We start from the raw sequence: 21,000 nt of genomic DNA, 5'->3' as shown, positions 1-21,000 counted from the left end.
GAAGCCCAGAAATGAATACCCATCATCATGATCATTGACCATAAGAATACTGTGGTGAACCGAATCCATCCGCCATACACTCAACACGCCAGACGCCCTACCCTTTGTTTGTCCCATGCCGTCCCAGAGAAGCCGATCCTATTCCATCCCAACCTGTACTGAGGTCCAGTGACTTACTGTCGTCTTCTCATCTTGCCGTCCGTCACTATCTTTATCGGAGAGGTCGGGGGCGACCAGGCCGGCCCAGCCTAAACCAGTACCATAGACCGGAAGAACTTGGCACAAGAGAATAAAGCGGAGCAAATGCTGAGCCCCGGGAACAAACAACAAGATGAAGAAAAGATAGCGACAATTCGACCCGATGGCTGTTAAAAACAAGGTGAAAATATGAGTGCCAGTTCGAACATGAATAGCTAGAGAGGTATATATAGATACGTTGCTCGGGCCGTGCTGTGTACTGGAACGAGTATGGTATATGGTATCAGGTAAAACCCCCCCTTCCCCCGAAAGCCCCGGGAAAAAAAGGTACGCATCCCAACGCTTTCCCCAAAACGCGTTTGATTCTGGGTGCGGTTTGCCCCAAAGGCAAACGGTATTAAGTATTCGTAAAAGCCGAAAACCAGCATTGTGTAAAAGAAAAGAAGCACCCCAGGCCATGGCGTTTGAGACTTTCAGCAAATGTCAACTGGTGCCTAGATGTTCCTGAATCATGTCAGGCATCCGGAGTCTTTGTTTTCACTGGTTGTCACCAATGAAGAACCGTTCGCTTGAGTAGAAGCAGCCTGATGAGAGCTGAGGGGAAGCCCCCCGGCACCAGAGATCCGGAGCTAGGAAGCAATTTCAGACGAACTTGGAGCAGGGTGGTTGGATTGAGTAGAGTTGCCGTTCTGAGTGGCAGCCTGGGCCTGAACTTGTGGCTGGGGCTGCGGGCGGTTGATGGCTGCCCATAACCGGTCAACGGCTGCCGCCTGCCGTCCGGAATGGCCTTGCTTCCTCAAAATATCGAAAAGTGGGCGCATTTTCACACACAGGACATCGCGGTCTTGACCCTTAAGAGTGTCAAGTAGTTTCTCTGGTCCACACGTTAGCAAGGAGGGTTCTCGTCAGGTCGCAAATAGTAACACATGACGTACGGATGACATAGTTGCCATAAGGATCCTTCATCAACTGCAGGAGCGAATTCTGGGTGTCATTTGCTGGCAAAATTTGGTCCCTAATGGCACGCTGTTGCTCAGGCGTGCCATGTGCAATGCAAGTCTCGACCACGTTGGAAGCAAATTTGTGCTTGGAGAGCCCAACAACCTGCGGGATCACGACTTCGATCATCTTCGATCGGTCTTCGGGTTTGCCGTGCTGAATGACGTGTTGAGCCACATAGTTGCCGTACTGGTCCACTACGAGCATCTGCGCGCAAGCGTGAAGCTCCTTCAGGATGAAGGCCTTGTCATCATCGGTGCCCCGTTCCAGCACCCTCTGAACGACGCGACATGCGTATGCATCGGAGGCCAGCTCGCTGATCCGACCTTTCATGCTGTCCATGATGAAATCGATCTCTGACCGCGAGACTACGGCAATGATTTGCTGGACGACATGATTGCCGTTCTGGTTCTTGATCACCTTGAGGATCTCCGGCTGTAGCTCCTTGACGAGGACAGCTTGCTCTTCGACGAGAACATGCTCCAAAGCCTATGCAAAAGTCAGTCACGGACGTCTGTCATTCTTAAAACTCTATATGTGGACTCCTTACCTTTTGTACGACTCGGCATCCATATGTTTGAGTGGAAAGATCAAACATTTTGCCGTGCATTGCTTGAGCGAGCTTCGTCTTGTGTGCCATGCTGCCGTGCTCAAAAAACTTTTGAATCACGTAGTTGCCAAACAGGTCTTTCATCAGTTGGACAGCATTTGGCTCAATCTCACGGAAGATCCACTCCTTTTCCTCGCTGTTCGCGGTCAGCAGTTTTTGCTGGATGAATCGCGAGCCATCTTGATCACCACTAAACTCAACGATGTGACCACGTATGTCTTTAAGCTCCCAGCGCTTTGAAGACTTGGAGCTCGACTTAAACTCTTCAAGAAGGACGCTCCGGACATCGCGGGAAGGGTCATGGTCTCGGGAGCCGAATGGGACGGCTCCAGGCCCGATGCCATAAAGATTCAGAAGTGGAACCGCAGACATCGAAGGGAAGTTAGGCCTCACAGGGGAGTAAGTATCGAACGGCGCTGGTGGATAAGGCGGGAAGTTCGCTCCATAGAACGAACTGGGGGGCATCAACGTTTGGGGAGCCTGGAGGAAAGGCTGGTTGAAACCTCGACGATCCATATCTGGCCGCACCCTGGGATCCTGTTGTGAGGATGATGGGGCCCATAGGTTCATCGTCTGTTGCTGCTGACTAGTCCTGGAGCCATTCAGCGCGCTGGCAAGAGCAGCGAAGTAAGCGACGTCATCTGCAGGAGTCGGAGCAGGAGTCGGAAGCGTAGGCCGGGCGGCACCAAAACCAAGAGGATTTTCCTGAGAACTTTCCCATGGCTGCGAGATAGGGTTGAACTGGAAAGCCTGGGAACCATTTGTGGACGACCCAAAGCTCCCAAAACCGCTTGTTGGAGCGCCGTTCGAGAGGCCGTTCGAGAGGCCGTTTGAGACGCCATTGGAGACTCCATTAGAACCACCGTTACTTGCAATGCCGTTCAAGCCACTCCCGATTGTGACATTACGCAGTGTGTTTTCAATGTCGGATATACTCGAAGTCTCCTCAGCATGTCCATTGGTGTTAGAGACGTTATATCCCGTCGAGATTGCAGCAAGAGAGGGTCGCTGAGAATGCGAAGCCGATGGAGGATACGCGAACCCTCCAAACGGGTGTGGCAAAGAAGTTCTTGTGCCCTCCGAGTGGTTTGTTCCAACAGCTCCATTCAAAAGGGACTGCCCAAACGGCCGCTGGTTCCGAGGAAACGCGGTGAACCTCTCCGAATCAGCCCTGAGCTGGGGATAAGAATCGGAAGTGCCATTCTCATGGGGGTAGTCGGCAAAAGATGTGTTGTTGTAGGAGGGCTCCATCGAGGATGTTTGCGGTCTGGACCGTGCTTGCGTCCTCTGGGCATTGGATGGCGTAGAGTCCAGCTGTGCCGTCGATCCGTAAGTTTCGTAGACCGAGGCATGACTCCGAGGAGATGTGTTTCCCGATTGAGGGCGCGGCAGTGATGCGGTCTGGCTCCACGGGGAAGTCCAGCTGGCGAGGGCATGCCCACCATTTGTGACCGAGCTACCATCCACATCATTGGACCTCGACAGCCCATCCGCTGCCCTCGATAGCGTCTCGATTGTCGAAGAACCCCGACGAACACTGGCAGCTCCTGCGCCATTAGGCAATGAGTTCGAGACCCCATTGGTCCCCCAGATGCTCGAAGTGCCGGTTGGCCAGCCTGTAAATCCATTCCCGTTCACCAACTCTTGCTGCTGAGATCTGCCATTACCATTCCCCGTGGAGCTTGAGGAAGCCCCGAAGAAGCGACTAGTTGTCGCGATTGTGGGTCGAGGCTGGTTAGAAGACCAAGCGGTTGTCAGCACGATCCAAGTCATCGAGGTCTGCTCAGTGCGTCATGTTCAAGAAGAGTAGTTTCCAAAGGGCGGGAAGAAAAGGAAACTCTTACAGAATTTGTCATGCTGGATGTAGTCTATGTGTGCCAGAGCGTTTGTAGATGCGTTTTGTGCTTTTGAGCCGGATCGTGAAATGTCTCGAGGATCGAGTTGACACAACGAATGTAGTTGACAAGGTTCGAGTTCGGTTAACGTAGGATCAAAGCGAAATCCAATACCGAAAAGCACGGATGCTGCAAGATGGTAACGACGAGGTCAGCACATACTGAACAATAGGGCAGACACGGAAAAGCTAGAGTCAAACGAGTACTGCGCTGTGGTCACCATGTGGGGGAGGGGAGAGGAAACGAACGAGGGGCGTTGGTAAGGCTGGAGCGACCGGTTCAGGTGCCGCAGCTATCCCAGAGCCTGGCCAAGCTTTCGGGAGGGGCAAGTTCAGGCCGTCCGTGATTTCGATTGTGGATTTGAAAGCCCCTCGCGTCTCCTCCTTACCAGACAGCGAGCCGTGGAACAAACGGGGGGAGGGGGGAGCAGTGATGAAGTAGTTAAGTGCAGTGACTTGGATATATCGAATAAAGAGGGGCAACAGCTTACTACAAGGCACTTGGGTATCCGTGTAAATCAAAGCTGCAGCTATTCACAGACACGGGTTCCAACGGCGTTTTGGGCGTGGTTGCAAACGTAAGTAGGTTGTAGAAAGCTTGCGATTCGCGATGGTAGACAATCGAACGTATGTTGTTCGAAGGTGATGATAGGAGAAGAAAGGTCTGCGTGGGCGAGTTGTGTTTTTGTATTCAAAGACCGGTGGGCGATCACGGGCATGCGTCACTGAACGCTTGTGATGGACGCTGAACGCACAGATTTTGGACAGGCTGACGTCGATATGGAGATAGAAGCACGGCTGAGGATGGGTCAAGAACCGGACAAAGTGAATATGATGCGTGCAGCGTCGTTTCGTACGTTGGTGCGGTCTCTTGGTCGATGCGCTGCTCCCGGAGGCCGGGCAGCTGCGGATGTCGCGATGCGCAAGGCACAAGTGGATTTGGATGGCGATCGGCAGGCGGGTAGGCAGGCAGCTAGAACTTTCCGCTCTCGTGCTCTCTCGCTCTCTGTCTCTCTCGCGTCCAGAGACGGGATGAAATTCACGTGCAGCCAGATGGGGATTGGCTGCAGAACGCTGCGTCTCGAGGATTTTGCCCGCCGGGTGCCAGATGCAGGCTTTCGCACGCACACGAGGAAGATGATGCGGCTGTGATGGCGAGAGAAGAACAAGTTGTTCAGGTTAGGGCCAGGAGCTGTTCCAGAGCTGCAGGCGCAATCGAAGGTTACCTGCGCTGTGGGTTTAGCCAGGCTAACGTTAGATCGGGGGACCAGGGTCCAGCCCACGGGTGCTGTGGACGCTAAGACGCAGAGGGGATGGGACCCAGTCACCCTGGGCACCCCAAAAAAGAAGCCGCTGTGGGGGATACGGTCTGGAGCGCTTTTCTGGGATTTCGAATTTTTTTTCCCTTTGGCTTTTCCAGGAGCTGGTCTCAGCTTTGATCGCCCTTTTAGGGGTCTCCGTGTCCAGCACCCGGCCAGTCAGGGAGGGGCTTCGACGCGGCGAGATCTCACTCGGGTGGGCCTCTTGTCGTTGCAAATCCTGACACCTGGCCTCCAACTTCAGACGACCGACGGACGGCCGACCGACGACGGGAGTGCGCGACGGGAGTGGAAACTGGAAACTGCCAGGATGTACACCGTCCCCGTAACCTGAGGCTTTGGCCTTCCTACCTATCCAGCACTGCTTTCTGGGCAGGACAAGCGCCTAGTCTGGAGCCTTTTTGGAGCCGCTGGGGAGCAGCTGCAGGTTTGGAAGGACGGATAGCGTGGCTATTACCAATGGAATGATGAGTGCAGCAGTGCTTAGAGCTTGGAGCTTGAAGCGATGGAGCGATGGAGCAGATCCAATGTTTGCCGTGCCGCACGGCTGATGGATGGATGCCCCGCGTTGCAACAAATGCAGTCAATGGCGTGTGTGAAATAAACAACCTGAGAAGCGAGCGACAGCCAGGCCAGCCCCAATGCTGGTCTTGCACGCACACACTTCCAGTTTGCAGTCCTTGCAGTCTTGCAGCCTTGCAAGTGAGTTGCCGGGCAAGCAGCCGAGTCGTTTGAGACTCGCGTGGGCGAATTTGTCAAATTTCGATGTTCAAACGGGCGGCAGCAGGATGCAGCCACCAGAACGGAAAAGCGATCCACGATGGGACCAACGAGAGCTATAGGTGCCCTCTCCGACCCAGCGACCCAGAGACCCAGCGTCCCCTCTTTTTAGTGCACAATGCCTGCGGGAGCTTGTCGCATGTGTGGTGGGCTTGGTGGGCTTCCAAGTGGGATCCCAGCTTCGGCTGTGTAGAAAAATGTGGGGCTTCGAGGTTACATGCGGCCCCCTTTCAACCACACCTTGTGAAATCCGTCGTGTGGATCGCTGAGCTGGGCTCCACCACAGACACCGTCCAAGAACCACCCAAAGAGCCCCCAAGAAGTGTGCCCCGACGTCAAGCCGTCAAATCTCGAGGCTTAGGGTAGGATTGCCCGTTTCAACACCGCTGTTGGGTTGATGGTTCACTCCGTCTAGGGCTTGTCACCGGGGTGTTGCGGCTGCGCTGGAATGTAGGATTGTGTGGAATGGGAAAACGTGGTCGTGTTGGCCGCGACCAGCCGAGAGCCGCCCAAAATTATGGCTTGATGATCGCCGTCGACGTTTTGTGCTCGGGCTCCCGTCCCCCGCGGAAACAACCGTTGGGCTCTGGGAGGTCGCGACGGCGGGATGGCGAGTTCTAGTTTTGCGGGGACTGAATGGGCGCCAACGAGATCGCCCGCTGGTGACACAGCCGCAGGTCAAAAGCGCAACAACTCCCGGCTGCTCTGAGTATTTCTCAGACAGTTTGGCTGCTTGACAGCGTTGGTGTACAAGCAGTGCTCCAGCGTCCGCAGTGCTCGTGTGGATGGTGTGCAGCAAACCGGCTTGGAAGGCAAGCTGACTGCACTGTGTGTGTACAAAATAAGTGTCACAACACACAGTTAATAGAGAAAGTGAAGCTTCCGGGTCCCCGTCTTCTTCCTCTTCGTCCGAGCCTGACCCAAAACCGGGATGGTTGGCTCCGCTAAGACGATGCTGTGAGATAAATCCGCATGCGTGTTGGTAAGAACGACCAAACTCTCGGTGAACACCCGGCCGAAGATATGGGGCAAGGGAGCGGCGCTGGGGCTGATGAATCTGTTTTTGGCCCCGAAGCTGACTGTGTACGCCGCTTGTACGTTATTCCCCCTGTCGTTTGTGGGCTCCGAGTCCCCAGTCCACCAACCCGGCACCTTGAAACGCCACACCCGAGTGTTTGCTTCTTGGTGTAGCCCTTGATCTCGACTAAGCTCCCGTCTTGGTGTTCGATGAATCAAGCCAGTCTGCTCTGAAAACGTTACTGAGCGCGAATAGTAGGCGTAGACAACGGGAGAGAATAGGCAGGTAAAGAAAGGTCTGTGACAAAGAAAATTATAAAAAGAGACAAGACAACAAAAGGCAGTAAGACAGGCAGCGAATATATCAATAGGTGATCTTAAAGATAGCGTAGCCAGAGCTGGTATGTACACTCGGCTTGTACGGAGCACACACACAAGATTATCCCCTTTCTATGTCTCCCGTCTGGCCTAGGCAGGTATCGTACATGAATATCAGCTTGTTGGCCAGGGAAAAAACCGCCCCTCATGTCGTGTTCATGGGGGATGGCTCAGTAATGTACTTGAGAAGGCATGTGGGAGAGGACGAATCTCATACTGGACCAGAACCTGCCGATCTTCACACATCCACACCTACGGGAGCAGTCAATCACAACCACAACACTCATCCCGTCTCATAGGAGGTGTACAAGAGCCATGCTACGGTGCTTTCGTACATGGTAAGCAGCGGCGCACAAGTAAGTACTTACTTAGACAAAATGGGAGTGCTCTGCAACGAATGAGAGGAGAAACAGGGCACATTTGACGGCTCTGAAAGCTCAAGACGGCCGCTAGCTGGATACTAGGTGCAACCATACCAGGTGCGCTTATGGTGCCCTGCTGATCAAGCCTGCATTTCTCGTATGGAAATTCTGTTAGCGAGAGAGGGTCCAGACGTATAGACGAAATACTGACCTAAAGCCATGCAGTAAGGGATAGATGGCGCAACTGACGTAGAGCCATAACTGCGAGATGCTGCATGCCTATTGACCACGGAAAAGAGCGCCCTTCGTTTTCACTCTTCCTGGGGAGAGGCAACAGTGAACACGATCGTCGACAATGTCTCAGGAATTGCTGGCGCACCCTGCTGAATACCTCAACTGGATCTCGGTTGCGTGGACCTCGACGCCGAATCTTGGCGGTAGAAGAGATGTTGATAGCATTCTTTGTGGAACAGGTTCCCGATGACCCCACCTTGGATGTTGAGGTGCTTACTTTGTTTCAAGATGAACGTACTAGCCATCCGTTGTATCACTGTCCCCTTGATGCAAATTGGGAGATGCTGCCGAAGCAACAAACGACGCCACACTCTAGGTTGGTTGCGAGGGCCCAATGGTGGGTTATACATTCAAAGGCGACAACACTCGCTGAGTTCCAGCTACCAGGATGCCGGCCTGAAGTTGCTTGACATGGCACCAGACCACACGAAGTGACTTCATTTGTCCGTTTGATGGATGCTGGGCGGGCTCGCCCTGAAGAAACATACTCCCCGGAACACGTTCCAGGGTGTACAAATTTGAGTTGGTTCAACTGCCCTTCCATTTGTGTTGATACACCGGGTGCGACGCTTAGTAAAACGAAGAAAATAATTGAACGACTTCCCTGGAGCCCGGAGCGGCATATGCGATGCGTTGGACCGAATAGAAAGTTGCAAAATGATTATAATTGGCACTGGCTTCGTACAGTGTTTTTTCGTGTCATCAGCCCAGAACCTGGCGTTAGAACCTTTTTTTTCGAGGATCATTATAGGTGATAGGGACACCAGCATATAAGGGTTTCCTCCACTGCTAACACTGAAGAAACGGCGGCCGTAGCAGGATTTAAGGGTAGCTATCGCGAACGGCCCGGATTGCGTTTACCCTTCTCGGGCTCGCTGTGGTATAGTTGGTCCCAAGGGCACCTCTCACGAACCACATAAGTATGGTCAGTTGATCACGACTCTCCGTTCAACCATTTCAAGTGCTTTTTCCAGGGACAAGTTTTGGTGTGAAGGTGACTGCCCATGGACCAATCCCAGAAAGAAGCCTCGAACTGTTTGTGAGCCCTCAATTAGGCCTTCTTTAAATTTGTCTTTCTGGGCATAGACTGCCTGGTAAACATTGATGGCCTTCGTGTATCGTAGCAGTACCATGAAACAAAACCGTTAGGCTGTGCAATAGTCACACCATAAAGCCTGGAGCTAGCAAGAGTAACGCGAGTGATGTTCGTGGTGCTTAAAAAAAGACATCCGTTCACTACTGTGGCGGTGAACGGCAAACGGATTTGCTGGCGAGGTGGTGCAATGTTACAAGTAGCGTATTGTTGATAGCCGAGGTCATCCAAGTGGGAGAGGGGCTCTTATGTGATAAGTCTATTGACCACATCCCTCTCTCGCACTTTGCCCTTCTCCCACTTTCTCATCATTGCTACTCACTAGCAAAGGTATACAGGTATGTCAACTCAAATAGTTCTTGTCTTCGGATTGAGCGTCTGGTTGTCTCAGGCCGCCCAAGGACCCAATGCTGCTGCATGTCTCGTTGGTTAACGGCATGGTGGGTCAATGCCACGTGAGATGCGACTTGGAGGCTGGCGTCAAAGCGGGCGTTGGGCTGTTTCATGAGAGCCATTTGTCTAGTTTCTCACTTCTACGCATGCGCAGGAGAGAGGGCAGGCAAGCTTCCCACAGGATCATGCGTTTCCTGCCGAGAAGAAGATGGCCAAGACGGTGGCATCGTCAAATCGGACAAGAGGCATCTCGGATTGCAGTCAGCCTGGAGTGGATGGCAATGGATTGTGGATGTGACTTTTGGCGCCAACAACAGTTTTCCTGCAGAGGGGAGCACGCGAGGTGTGGTCTGTCACCTTAAGACGGGCGGCTAAGATGTCAAGCTCTACTCCACGCGTGCCGTTGCCCAGCAACCACCTCCGCGCTGTGGTATTCGGCGTCGAAGAAACATTGCAAAAAAATATCGAGATCTTTTTTTAAAAAAAAATCTCCGTGAGATTTGCTCCACTTGAAAATCGAAAATAATAAGCGGTGAAATGGTTTTTATGCTAACAAAGGCGTTTGGCAACCAGATCAACGGGTTGCCTGGTTTTGGTGGAGATGTGCTGCAGGAACCGCAGCAATTTTGGCAAACAGACCGTTTCTAACGCACAGACCAACGTCGACAGCCGGCGAAGCAAGGTGTTGGCCAAATTGAACCCCACCCTGATGGAGGGTCAGACGCTTTGTGATTGGTCACCCCCTCGAATTGGATTGGGGCCGTTCATCCCAATTCAGCCCTTTCCCTGGCTGGGGTAGCGCTCGCTGCTCCTCCCCTGAGCCCAGCATCCAGCGCTTGTGTGGTGGACGCTGGTGTACTTGTGCAGGGCGCTTGCCTGTGTAGTCTGCTGCATCACTTCTTCCTCTCCTTTTTCCCAACCCATCTCAAGAAGCGCGTCGGCGTTGACCTTCAGGGACGCTCCTCTCGTTCAAACTCACTTTAACGCATCCCGCTGCTGGGAATCGCTCTTTGGAGTCGACTTCACTCTTTCAGTCGACCCCGTCCTATCATTTTTCGTCGATGCCAGTCCCGGTGAGACGTGCGACATTATCAATTGCGGGCACTTCCTGAGAACGCACCAAACCCGCAGCTCTTCCGTATGCTATCTCCCTTATCGCCCTTTTCGTCCTGCGTCTGCCGTGTAATTGGTTTCGGACATGGCACTGGAGAGGAAGACACAGTCGATGATGCTGACAATCCGAGGCTCTAGAGCTCCGAAACGGTTTATACTACATTCTCTTCCATCAAAGCATACATAAACCCTCCCCAATTCCGATAACCCCGACACTCATTATTACTTATCAACAATCACAACGCACTCTATACTAGCCATGGCGTCAATCAAAAGGCTCATTACTCGCGACGATGGCGAGAAATCTACCGATAACACTGCGGTCATCAATCTCCTGATCGCTCTTCTTGTCCTTGTTTTCGTTGGCCTCCTGGCTGGTGCTATCCTGCTTGTGCTCAGGAGGATGAAGAGCAAAAAGCAGATGCAGCAGGAGACACTCCCTCAGTACAACGAAGTTAAGCGGACAAGCAATCATCGGCGCTTAACTATTCAAACTGGCAATGGCCGGTCGAGCGTTATCGTCGTCAACAATAGCCAGCCAATGTTGGCAAACCCACAGTCCCCCCCCTACTCCCCAGACAATGTTCCGGAAATCCACATCACGTTTCCCGACGAGCAAGACGAGCAAGGCCGGCGGAAGAGCGGCCGCGTTGTGGTGGTTCGAGTCGGTGATACGACGGTTGGGCTGGAGCCTCTGCCCGAGGAGCAGCTCCCCGCCTATGAGAAGGAGAACCCGTCACAGTTCTATACAGTCGACATTGACAAGATCGGCGGCTTGAAGGAGAAGGAGCTCCACTAAACCGCATGATAAACTACGACACCGAACATCGATCACCCGGTTACTCTGTTACTTTTTTCCTGGAAATATGAACTCGTCGTTCTGCCCTAACCCAGGCCACCCGGTTATCGTTTACGATTTGATTGGGCCCTGTGGAGTTGTTACGGAGGACAGGAAACGAAAAGATAGATACCACCACGTGTGTGCCAACGTTCTATTCAACCACTTTTTTTTGATTCGCAAGGATTCGACGACCCGCTCCCACTCGATCGTGAACCTGGCTGAGGAGGGTTTTCTTTCTTACGTTCATTTTCTGGCTGGCTGAATGGATAGATGGGAGACGAGTGTTTTTCCAGGAGGCATGGCAGCATACTGCCTGGCCGGCCGCGTACATTAACGTACAGACATGTTGGATTTTCAGGTTCATATCGGGAGGTGGCCACAACTATATACTACATATATATACGGGACGCACTTATCTACAGCGTTGGGTGGGCTTGTGGGGTATTTTACGAACAATATTCTAGTATTGTATAATTTTACTACGTATTCACTGCTCGTCTTATGGCGAGCTTTCTTGACGACCTGACTTCCAAGTTCCAAGCAAAGCCCAAGATCCTGGAATGTGCTTCTGTTTCGTGTGGGGCCGGCTCTCCCGAGACTTGGGGTTCCATCCGCCGTTCCGACTCCTCATACCATGGTTCCCGTCAGCCAGCAGCATCGCCAACTGCCGAGCTACTTTTTTTTCGCCAGTTTGCCGGGGGCGTTCGTAGACTTAGAAACGTAATAGCAATATTGGCTCTTCATGGAGCTAGTTAGGCACTATGTAGGTCAGTTTACCAATTAATGATGGCGGGCCGGAGCAGGTATCTGGATTTCTGAACCGAAAGGTTGTATCCGGGAGTGCCTGGATATTGGTGGTGTCCAGTAATAAAGGGGCAGGCCCCCAAATTTCATAAAAAGGCTCAGGGTTAGGGTAGGAGCTGTCGGGAGAGCACAACAAGCCTGGGGACGTCAGAAAAGTAGATTGAGTGGATCCTCTGGAGTCCCTTGCGGCCGGGATATGGGGCAGGGGACTGAGCGCCGCTGGAGCCGCTCAGAAATTCAGTTCCTGACTTTCCCAGATGTTGGATCGGGTTCCTCATCACCTTCTCTCTGTCAAAATGGCTCACTCCGTCCTGCTCTGAAAGCTCTCGTGTCGATTCTAGACCTTACACGAGCCAAATGGCCTCTGGGTCTTTGCCTTGACTAACTCCAACACACTCCTTCGTGTCTCTTTTCTCTAATTTTCCGTTCTGTGTTCTGCTCTTGGTGCAAATTACTCGGCGCCCCTCGATCCAGTTGATGGGCGCCCCCTTTCCTTTCGCACCTCTCCTTTGAACGCTGCCCTGAGACCTCCCGATCGCTAATCGCCCTGGATACCCCAAAAACACGATGCCACCGCAGAAACAAGTGCCAAAGAAGGCGCCGTCGCCACTTGATTCCGAGTACAAGGCCATTGCTGCCCAGTTCGACGCAGCAAAACGCGCCAAAGAGGCTGAAGATGCAAAACGCGCCGAGGCAGTCGAGGACATCAATGAGCGCGAGCAGCGTCTGGCTCGCCTCAATGCGGCGCGAAAAGCCGGGTACCAGTCGCGATGGCTGTGGACGACGGGATTTTGGCTCTGGATGCTCTTCGTGCATCTCGTGGGTCTTGGCTATTTTATCAGCGGCTTCTTATTGACCAGACTTGTCCTAGAGGGAAAGTCGAGCTGTGAGGTGTCGCCAACAGCGGATTCGAGCACTTCCGATTTGCTGCCCGCCTGGAAGGGTAAGGGCACGGTCAATGGCGGTTGCTGGCACCCAAAGACGTTTGAACGCGCAGTGGTGATCGTGATCGATGCTCTGCGCTACGATTTTACGGTTCCGGCGAACGACAGCGCGGCATTCCATAACGCGTTCCCGTTCCTGTACGAGACGGCCGTCAAGGAACCCAAAAAAGCCTTTCTGCGCCCCTTCATTGCCGATCCTCCGACGTCTACGTTACAAAGGTTAAAGGGTCTGACTACCGGTACCCTGCCAACTTTTGTCGACATCGGAAATAGCTTCTCAGGAACGGCTATTGACGAGGACAACCTATTGATGCAGCTCCGGAATGCTGGCAAGCGCATTGTGCATCTCGGCGATGACACGTGGGAGTCGCTGTTCCCCGGCTATTTTTTGGGGAACTTAAGCAAGGCCTATGACAGCTTCAATGTATGGGACTTGCACACCGTGGACAACGGCGTCATGGAGCATATCTTCCCCCTCATGGAAAAGAAGGACCAGTGGGACTTCCTCGTTGGACACTGTCTCGGGGTAGATCATGCTGGCCACAGATACGGGCCTGATCACCCAGAGATGACCAAAAAACTACGCCAGATGGACAAGTTTATCCGGGATCTTGCGGCGACTATTGATGACAAAACTCTTTTGGTCGTGATGGGCGATCACGGCATGGATGGAAAGGGCGACCACGGCGGAGAGAGTGACGATGAAATCGAGGCTGCGCTGTGGATGTACTCTCCAAAGGGTATCTTTGGCAGAACCAAGCCAGAATACGCCATGCCGCCTGCGACAGCAAAAATTCATCCTGTCAACCAGATCGACCTCGTCCCCACATTATCCTTGCTGCTCGGCATCCCCATTCCCTTTAACAACCTGGGACGGCCAATTGAGGAGGCCTTTGCTGGTGCGGCTGGTAATGCCTGGGCCAACCTTGCTGCGGCCGAGAGAGTTACGGCCGCTGGCATCAAGCGTTACCAGTCAGCCTATTTCAACGCCCGCGGTATCCAGCAGTCCACCGAGCCTGGCTCTGCAGTTGATCTGTGGGAAAAAGCCGAAGCTTTAGTTGCTGCCGGCGGAAAGAAGGACTGGTCTGCCATTTGGTCAGCTTTCGTCGCCTATCAGGAGACAACTTTACAGCAGTGCAAGGCTCTATGGGCCCGATTCAATGTCAAAAATATGGTCATCGGTATCGCCATCATGGCCCTCGGGGTCATTACCTTGTTGATCTATGTTTCGAAGGACGAGGATGACGATGTTATCGATGACCCGGAGCTTGATCTTGCAGAGGCGACCCTCCAGCTTCAAGGTGTGAAGGCCGGAAAGGCCGACACGGATGTCGTTGATGTCGACTGCCTCGAGAAACGCTTGACATTCTCGGCGTTGCTTGGGGCCCTGCCTTGCTTCTTTGGCGGCCTTCTTCATTCTTATGTTTCGGGAGCTGGGGACTGGTACCGCGGCTCGGCTCTTGCTGCTTTCACTAGCATGGCGACAGTTCTGGCGTCCATGTATGATGCCCAAGAGACTCTGTTCAGGAATATTTTCCCTAATACTATCTGGGGCTGGATGGCATTCGTCTTCACGGTTAGCCAATCAGCCGGTTTTGCTTCCAACTCGTATACCATCTGGGAAGACTCCATCCTGCTGTTCTTTATCACGACCTTTGGCGTCGTCTCGATCCTGGCAGCTTTCCGGTTACCTTCTCGCGCTGATCGTTACTTGAGTGTTTACCACTCGGTTGTTTTCATCGTTCTCGGCCGCGTCGCCTCTTACTCTAAGCTCTGTCGTGAGGAGCAGATGCCTTACTGCACCTCAACCTACTATGCATCCGCCACTTCTTCGACCTCAGCTCCGTGGCAGCTGATCATCCCCTTTGTCGTCTCCGTTATCCTCCCCTCTATTATCAAGAGCTACCTTCAGAACACCCGTTCATACGAGGGTCTCGCTCCGCAATGGGTTGGCTATGTCTTCCGTACCGGCTTGTTTATGTGCGGGCTCTATTGGTTTCTCGACGCCGCTGACAGCGGTGGCTGGCTTCCCGGCTTGCCCCAGCAAACCCTCAAGAGCGTCACCGTCTATACCGCCCAGATGATCCTCGGTCTCGCTCTCATCGCTGGCACAACCGCCTTCGTTTGGGCCCCGCCCTGCGTTTCTGTTGTAACGACGGCCAACCGCTCGCAGCCTACCAAAGCACAGGTCGCCATCCTCGGCTACGGCAACGCCCACGGCGCGCGGTACCTGCTTTTGCCGCTCAACCTCCTGGCTGCCTGCATCCTGCTTTCTAAGCCCATGGGCGGCGGCGCGCTAGCGCTCATGATCTGGCAGGTTCTCTCGCTCCTCGAGATCCTCGACCTCAACCAATTGTCCACGTCTCCCATCGGCCCCGTCATGCTTGCCGTCCTGGGCACCTTCCACTTCTTCAAGACTGGCCACCAGGCCGTCTTGTCCACTATCCAATGGGATTCGGCTTTTATCGCCCTCTTCACCGTGCGCTACCCGTGGAGCCCGCTACTCGTCACGCTCAACACCTTCGCCGGCCCGATTCTTGCGGCAACCGCCGTCCCGCTGCTCGTTCTTTGGAAGGCAGGTCCCAAGAAGAAGGGCTTGCTCGAGGCAGTCAGCCGGCGCGCGCTAGGTAGTTTTGTCGCGTACTATGCCACTGAGAGCTTGGCTACCATGGCTTGGGCGGGCCATCTGAGGAGACACCTGATGTTGTATCGCGTGTTTAACCCCAGATTCATGACAGCTGCAGCTCTGTTGCTTGTTGTGGATCTCGTTGGCATTGTGGTAAGCTTGGCTGGCGTTAGAGTCAATACCATGGCGGTGAGCGAGGTCTTTGGGTGGGCCGAGTGATCAGGATGGTTGGTGAGACTTTTGATATAATGCAATATAGCATAAACTCTGTACATACGGATAGTAATCGTGTAGGTCAGCCCAGTGAGCGGTATATTTGGTTCTCAAGTATAGATGACGTTTATGCCAAAAATAAGAACAGATTTCCTGCTTCAGGCGTTGCAATATCTCTAGGTGTACCGTCTAGGCATCCAAGAATTTTTCCAGAGATACGCATGCACACACACACACACACACAGACACATGCCACATGCCGAGCTTGGATCGGCGGCTACACTCACGATATGCGACAAGAATAATCCTATCATCGGTCGAAACATATATCTTGTCAAGAGTCGGAACCATAACCTTGGTCAACTTCATTCCATGAACCATATTTCCCAACACAGAACACATCGATCCCTATTAAATGCCTATTTTTTTCATCCCCTTGAACCGCAAAACGCCGAGTTGAGAATGGCGAACCCTTCCAATAAATGCTCATGTTGAACGATCCGGATTTTCCTTTTTTTGCCCACCAACGCCGAGTTGAGAATGGCGCTCTTTGGGGTATCATCTCCCTTTCCCCAAATATCTTTTCATATCCCTCAAATGAAACCCCAAAAATGCAATGCTGTTGAAAAAAAAAAGAAATCCGGATATCCGGCACCATTAAGATACGATGCCTGGCTCAAACATATCAAGGCAGTTTTAAGCCTTGTTGGCGTACTGCTCACGGAAGTACTGAGCAGCCTTGACCATGTTGGTGAGGGCACCCTTGACCTCATCCCACTTGCGAGTCTTCAGACCGCAATCAGGGTTGATCCAGAGTTGCTCAGGGCGGACTGATTAAGGCGTTAGCATGTGACGTAAGGTGCGTGGGTTATCTTTCTATATGGGGACTACTCACGATACTGGAGCATCTCCTGGATGCGCTGACGGATCTCTGACTCGGGAGGGATACGCGGACTGTGGATGTCGTAGACACCGGGGCCGATGTGGCGCGGGTAGGCCTCATCCTCGAAGACCTTGAGGAGCTTGGCATCCGACTTGGAGTTCTCGATGGAGAGAACGTCGGCGTCAAGGGCAGCAATGGCTGGAATTAAGGTCAGTACATGCATGCCAACCATTCGCTAGGTATAGCAAGACGCAGACATACCATAGAAGAAGTCCTGGAACTCGGAGTAGCAGAAGTGAGAGTGGATCTGAGTCGAATCCTGGACACCAGCGGTGGCCAGCTTGAAGCTGTTCACAGCCCACTTGAGGTAGGCATCGCGCTCAGGGCCCTTGCGGAGAGGGAGACCCTCACGAAGAGCAGGCTCATCGACCTGGATAACGTAGATGCCGTTCTTCTCGAGGTCGAGAACCTCGTCACGGAGAGCCAGAGCGAGCTGCTGGCACTGGACGGACTGGTGAACATCGTCACGAGGGAACGACCACCGCAGGCAGGTGACTGGGCCAGTAAGCATGCCCTTCATGGGCTTCTTGGACCGCTCAGCAGCATACTTGGACTCCTTAACGGTCATGGGAGCAGGGCGAGAGATATCGCCAACAATGATGGGAGGACGCACGCAGCGAGAGCCGTAAGACTGGACCCAGGCATGGGTGGTGAAGACGAAGCCCTTGAGGCGCTCACCGAAGTACTGGACCATGTCGTTACGTTCAGGCTCGCCGTGGACGTAGACATCGAGGCCAAGCTCATCCTGGATCTGGATGGCAAGGTCGATCTCCTTCTTGATGAATTCATCGTATTGCTCCGCGGTGATCTCACCCTTGGTGAACTTGGCACGCTGGATACGGATCTCGTTGGTTTGAGGGAAGGAGCCGATGGTGGTGGTAGGGAACAGGGGCAGGCTGAGGTGAGTCCGCTGCTTAGCATAGCGGGTCTCGAAGTCAGACTGGCGGTGATGCATAGCGTCGGTGACCTGAGCCTGGCGCTCTGCAACAGCAGGGTCGTTGGTGCGGGCAGACTCAGCACGCGACTTCATGGCAGCAGCGTTGGCATCGAGCTCGGCGCGGACCGACTCGGGGTCAACAACGGCCTTGGCGAGTATGGCGACCTCCTTCACCTTCTCGACGGCGAAGGAGAACCACTCATAGACATCGGCAGGGAGCTTCTTCTCGCTGGCTAGGGTGTGGGGGACGTGCAGGAGGGAGCTGGAAGTGGCAACGACAACGCGCTCAGGGCCAAGGGCCTTAATAGCGGTGTGGAGGAGGTCAAGGGATTTCTGAAAGTTGTTCTTCCAGATGTTGCGGCCGTCAACGACACCAGCCGAGAGGACCTGGTTGGGGCCGAGTTGCTTGAGAACTGGCTCCAGCTGCTCAGGGTGACGAACAAGGTCGACATGGAGACCGTGGAGGTTGGCGAAGGCCGGGAGGACATCGAAGTTGTGGACGATGTCACCAAAGTAGGTGGCAATGGTGATGGCCGGGATCTCGCTGGCCTGAGCAGAGATAGCCTCATAGGCCGGCTTGAAGGCGGCCTTGACCTCGGGGCGGAGGTCGAAGACGAGGACGGGCTCGTCGATCTGGACGTGGTCGGCACCAGCAGCCTTGAGCTGCTTCAGGAGCTCGATGTAGACAGGCACGAGCTTGTCAATGAGGGAGATGGGGTCGACCTTGGAGCCACGGTCGGCCTTGCCAAGGGCAAGGAAGGAGACGGGGCCGACGAGGACGGGGCGGGTGTGGAAGCCAGCCTCCTTGGCCTCGAGGAACTCGCGCACAGGCTTGGGATCCTCAGCGAGGGCGAAGGTCTGGTTGTCCTGGAGAGTTGGCTTCACGTAATGATAGTTCGAGTCGAACCACTTGACCATCTCGAGGGCAGGGACGTCGACGTCGCCCTTCTGGTGGCCACGGCCCATGGCGAAGTACTCATCAAGAGGAGAGAGCTTCTGGCGCCTGTAGCGCTCAGGGACAGCCTATGTAGCAAAAGCAGGTTAGCGGCCGGCCGTACGTCCGCAGCGCCGCAGATCACGAATGAGGGGAGGGGAGGGGGAGGGTGGCATCTTACATTAAAGAGCTGGATGTGGTCGAGGATGTGGTCATAGAAAGAGAAGTCGTTGGAAGGGATGATGTCAACACCGGCCTCCTTCTGAATCTTCCAGTGGGCTAGACGCAGGCGCTTGCCCTCAGCGAGCAGGTCGGCCTGCGAGATCTTCTCGGCCCAGTAGGCTTCATTGGCCTTCTTGAGGTCCCGAAGGACACCCATGCGGCTGTGAGACGTTGGTCAACCACATGATTTCTGAGTGTTGTGAGAGCCAATTGATTGACTTTGAACTTACGGGAAACCCAGAACCGCGGACTGAACCATCTTGATGCGGGGGAGGGGTCTAGCGGGATGTAAGATGGTGACGCGGGGCGAAGCTAAGAGACAGACTGCAGTCTCAATCAAATAGAAAGCGCTCTTCCTTGGCCTGGGCCTGCTCTGATAGCTTGAGGAATCGAGTGTTTCCAGAGGAAGAGAAGGGGCGGGGATGGGAAGAAAGAAGAAAAGAGGAGAGGGAGAAGGGACAGCTTGACGTGCAGGAGGGGGAGAATTTGACCTTGACAAAGCAGGTGGCAGGTCCTGTCGTCGTGGGGCCGTAATCGGTGAGGGGCCCACCACAACTTTCGGAGGCCGATCGCCCAGGCGACCACAGCTGGATGGAAGGAACGCGTCGAGGACTCCAGTTACTCCAGTGAGCCCAGTCTTCCACAGGGGTGAGTTGAGTGGAGGGAGTGGGGCTGCAGCAGCGAAAAATTCATGGGAGACATGGGAGCTTGTCGATCAGGGACGCGGGATACCGCACAGCGGACTGTCTCCGAGCTGGTGGCAGCTGGCAGACGTCGCAAACACTGTTAGCCAGTCGGGGAAAGCCCTGCTCGTGCCCCTCATTGCGTGAACGCTATCGCAGGTGCAGATGATGTGACCGTCCCTCATATGAAACTTTTCAGAGCAGCCAGGTTTCCTTGAGGGGCAATGGACATGCAAGAGCCACGGCCACAGTCCACTGCACAGAGGACTAGACACATCGGAAGAGGAGTGTGTCCCCTTGAGCCAGGCTCCAACAAATTTGGTGCAGGTCAATCCAATTGAATCACAGATTAAGCTCTCCCCTCACTCTATTGCAGCCCGTCTTTCTCGGTGTTGCTCCAAGGACAAACACAGGGTAGGTAGATTGGCCCGGATAGGACGCATGCAGACGAAAGCTGCGTGTGAACATGGAAGTCAATTGGAGGTGTTTCACAGCTGTAGTTTTGTTCCCGTTGGGTACTACTCACTCTCTGTTTGGAGCAGCTTGGCTTCTGATGCTTTAAAATAGGTACTTGGGTTCCGAGTCCGCATTGAGCCCTTTTCTCCCACAAAGCACCTACCTACCTAACATTACTATCATCGTGGAATGACATGATCCATGGTTCTTCTGTCTTTTTATTCCCCAGTCTGAGTTTTTTCAAATGCATCCAGCATGCCAGCTTCAATGATTGGCACAATCGGCGTCGCTGCTGGGGTCATCCCACTTTACCCCGCTGTGCGCTTGCAGCAACTTGATCTCTCATATCTCTTGGCTGGTGGGGTAATTGCCTCTGGCACGTGCCTTTATGGCTTCTGAATGATCACGTGACATAATCTGCATCGCCGCAACTCAGGAGCCACAGACCCCTGAGAACCCCTGAAAGGCAACTCTATTTTGGTGCATGGGGCCAAGTATGCATCTATGCGAGGCAATCTCTGTTAGCGAAATGATGCCGTTCCGCATGCTCCACCATCTCAGGTCGAGGAGTGGCCAGGAGCATGGACCCTAGGCAAGCCCCCGAGCGGCCGACTTACCTGACTGGCCTCTATAACCATTCCAATAATGGTTTTCAGCCTCTCAACTTGCAACTAACCTGGTTTACTTACGTCGTCGTCATCATCATCGCCGTCCTCGGGCAGCCGGGGCCAGCACTCCTTGGATTTCCACAGCATCCATTTCATTTTCACAAACCAACCTTCTATCGCCATCTGCCTTTCCTTTCCATTGACCCCGCAAATCGCTCGGGCGCAACGTCAGTCGATCATTTTGACTTCGCGTTTGCGCCCAAGGCCCTCCTCCATCTCCCCTTATCGTCATCTCATCGTCCCACTGCCCCTGTGCCCCCTTTTCCCAGTCCGTGATCT

At 53.8% G+C, this 21,000-nt stretch overlaps 4 protein-coding genes across 4 annotated transcripts; 2 read left to right on the top strand and 2 right to left on the bottom strand.

The window, feature by feature from the left end:
- Positions 1–827: 827 nt before the first annotated feature.
- On the bottom strand, positions 828–3,663 carry CTHT_0023280 (uncharacterized protein; the record flags this gene model as incomplete). The annotated part of the gene is made up of 4 exons (XM_006692729.1): positions 828–1,072; positions 1,134–1,686; positions 1,748–3,538; positions 3,652–3,663. The coding sequence occupies 4 exons, from the start codon at positions 3,661–3,663 to the stop codon at positions 828–830; spliced, it is 2,601 nt and encodes an 866-aa protein (XP_006692792.1).
- A 7,046-nt stretch (positions 3,664–10,709) lies between these two features.
- CTHT_0023270 (uncharacterized protein) lies at positions 10,710–11,249 on the top strand (the record flags this gene model as incomplete). Its single annotated transcript, XM_006692728.1, has 1 exon — positions 10,710–11,249. One exon carries the CDS (start codon positions 10,710–10,712, stop codon positions 11,247–11,249), a length of 540 nt encoding a protein of 179 aa, XP_006692791.1.
- A 1,413-nt stretch (positions 11,250–12,662) lies between these two features.
- Positions 12,663–15,884, top strand: CTHT_0023260 (GPI ethanolamine phosphate transferase 3-like protein; the record flags this gene model as incomplete). Its single annotated transcript, XM_006692727.1, has 1 exon — positions 12,663–15,884. One exon carries the CDS (start codon positions 12,663–12,665, stop codon positions 15,882–15,884), a length of 3,222 nt encoding a protein of 1,073 aa, XP_006692790.1.
- A 690-nt stretch (positions 15,885–16,574) lies between these two features.
- Positions 16,575–19,173, bottom strand: CTHT_0023250 (5-methyltetrahydropteroyltriglutamate-homocysteine methyltransferase-like protein; the record flags this gene model as incomplete). The annotated part of the gene is made up of 5 exons (XM_006692726.1): positions 16,575–16,708; positions 16,774–16,959; positions 17,023–18,781; positions 18,874–19,075; positions 19,145–19,173. The coding sequence occupies 5 exons, from the start codon at positions 19,171–19,173 to the stop codon at positions 16,575–16,577; spliced, it is 2,310 nt and encodes a 769-aa protein (XP_006692789.1).
- Between the last annotated feature and the right edge of the window lie 1,827 nt (positions 19,174–21,000).

The sequence above is a fragment of the Thermochaetoides thermophila genome (assembly GCF_000221225.1).
Source record: "Thermochaetoides thermophila DSM 1495 unplaced genomic scaffold scf7180000011816, whole genome shotgun sequence".
Lineage (NCBI taxonomy): Eukaryota > Fungi > Ascomycota > Sordariomycetes > Sordariales > Chaetomiaceae > Thermochaetoides > Thermochaetoides thermophila.
This window is presented reverse-complemented; position numbering and strand designations above follow the sequence as displayed.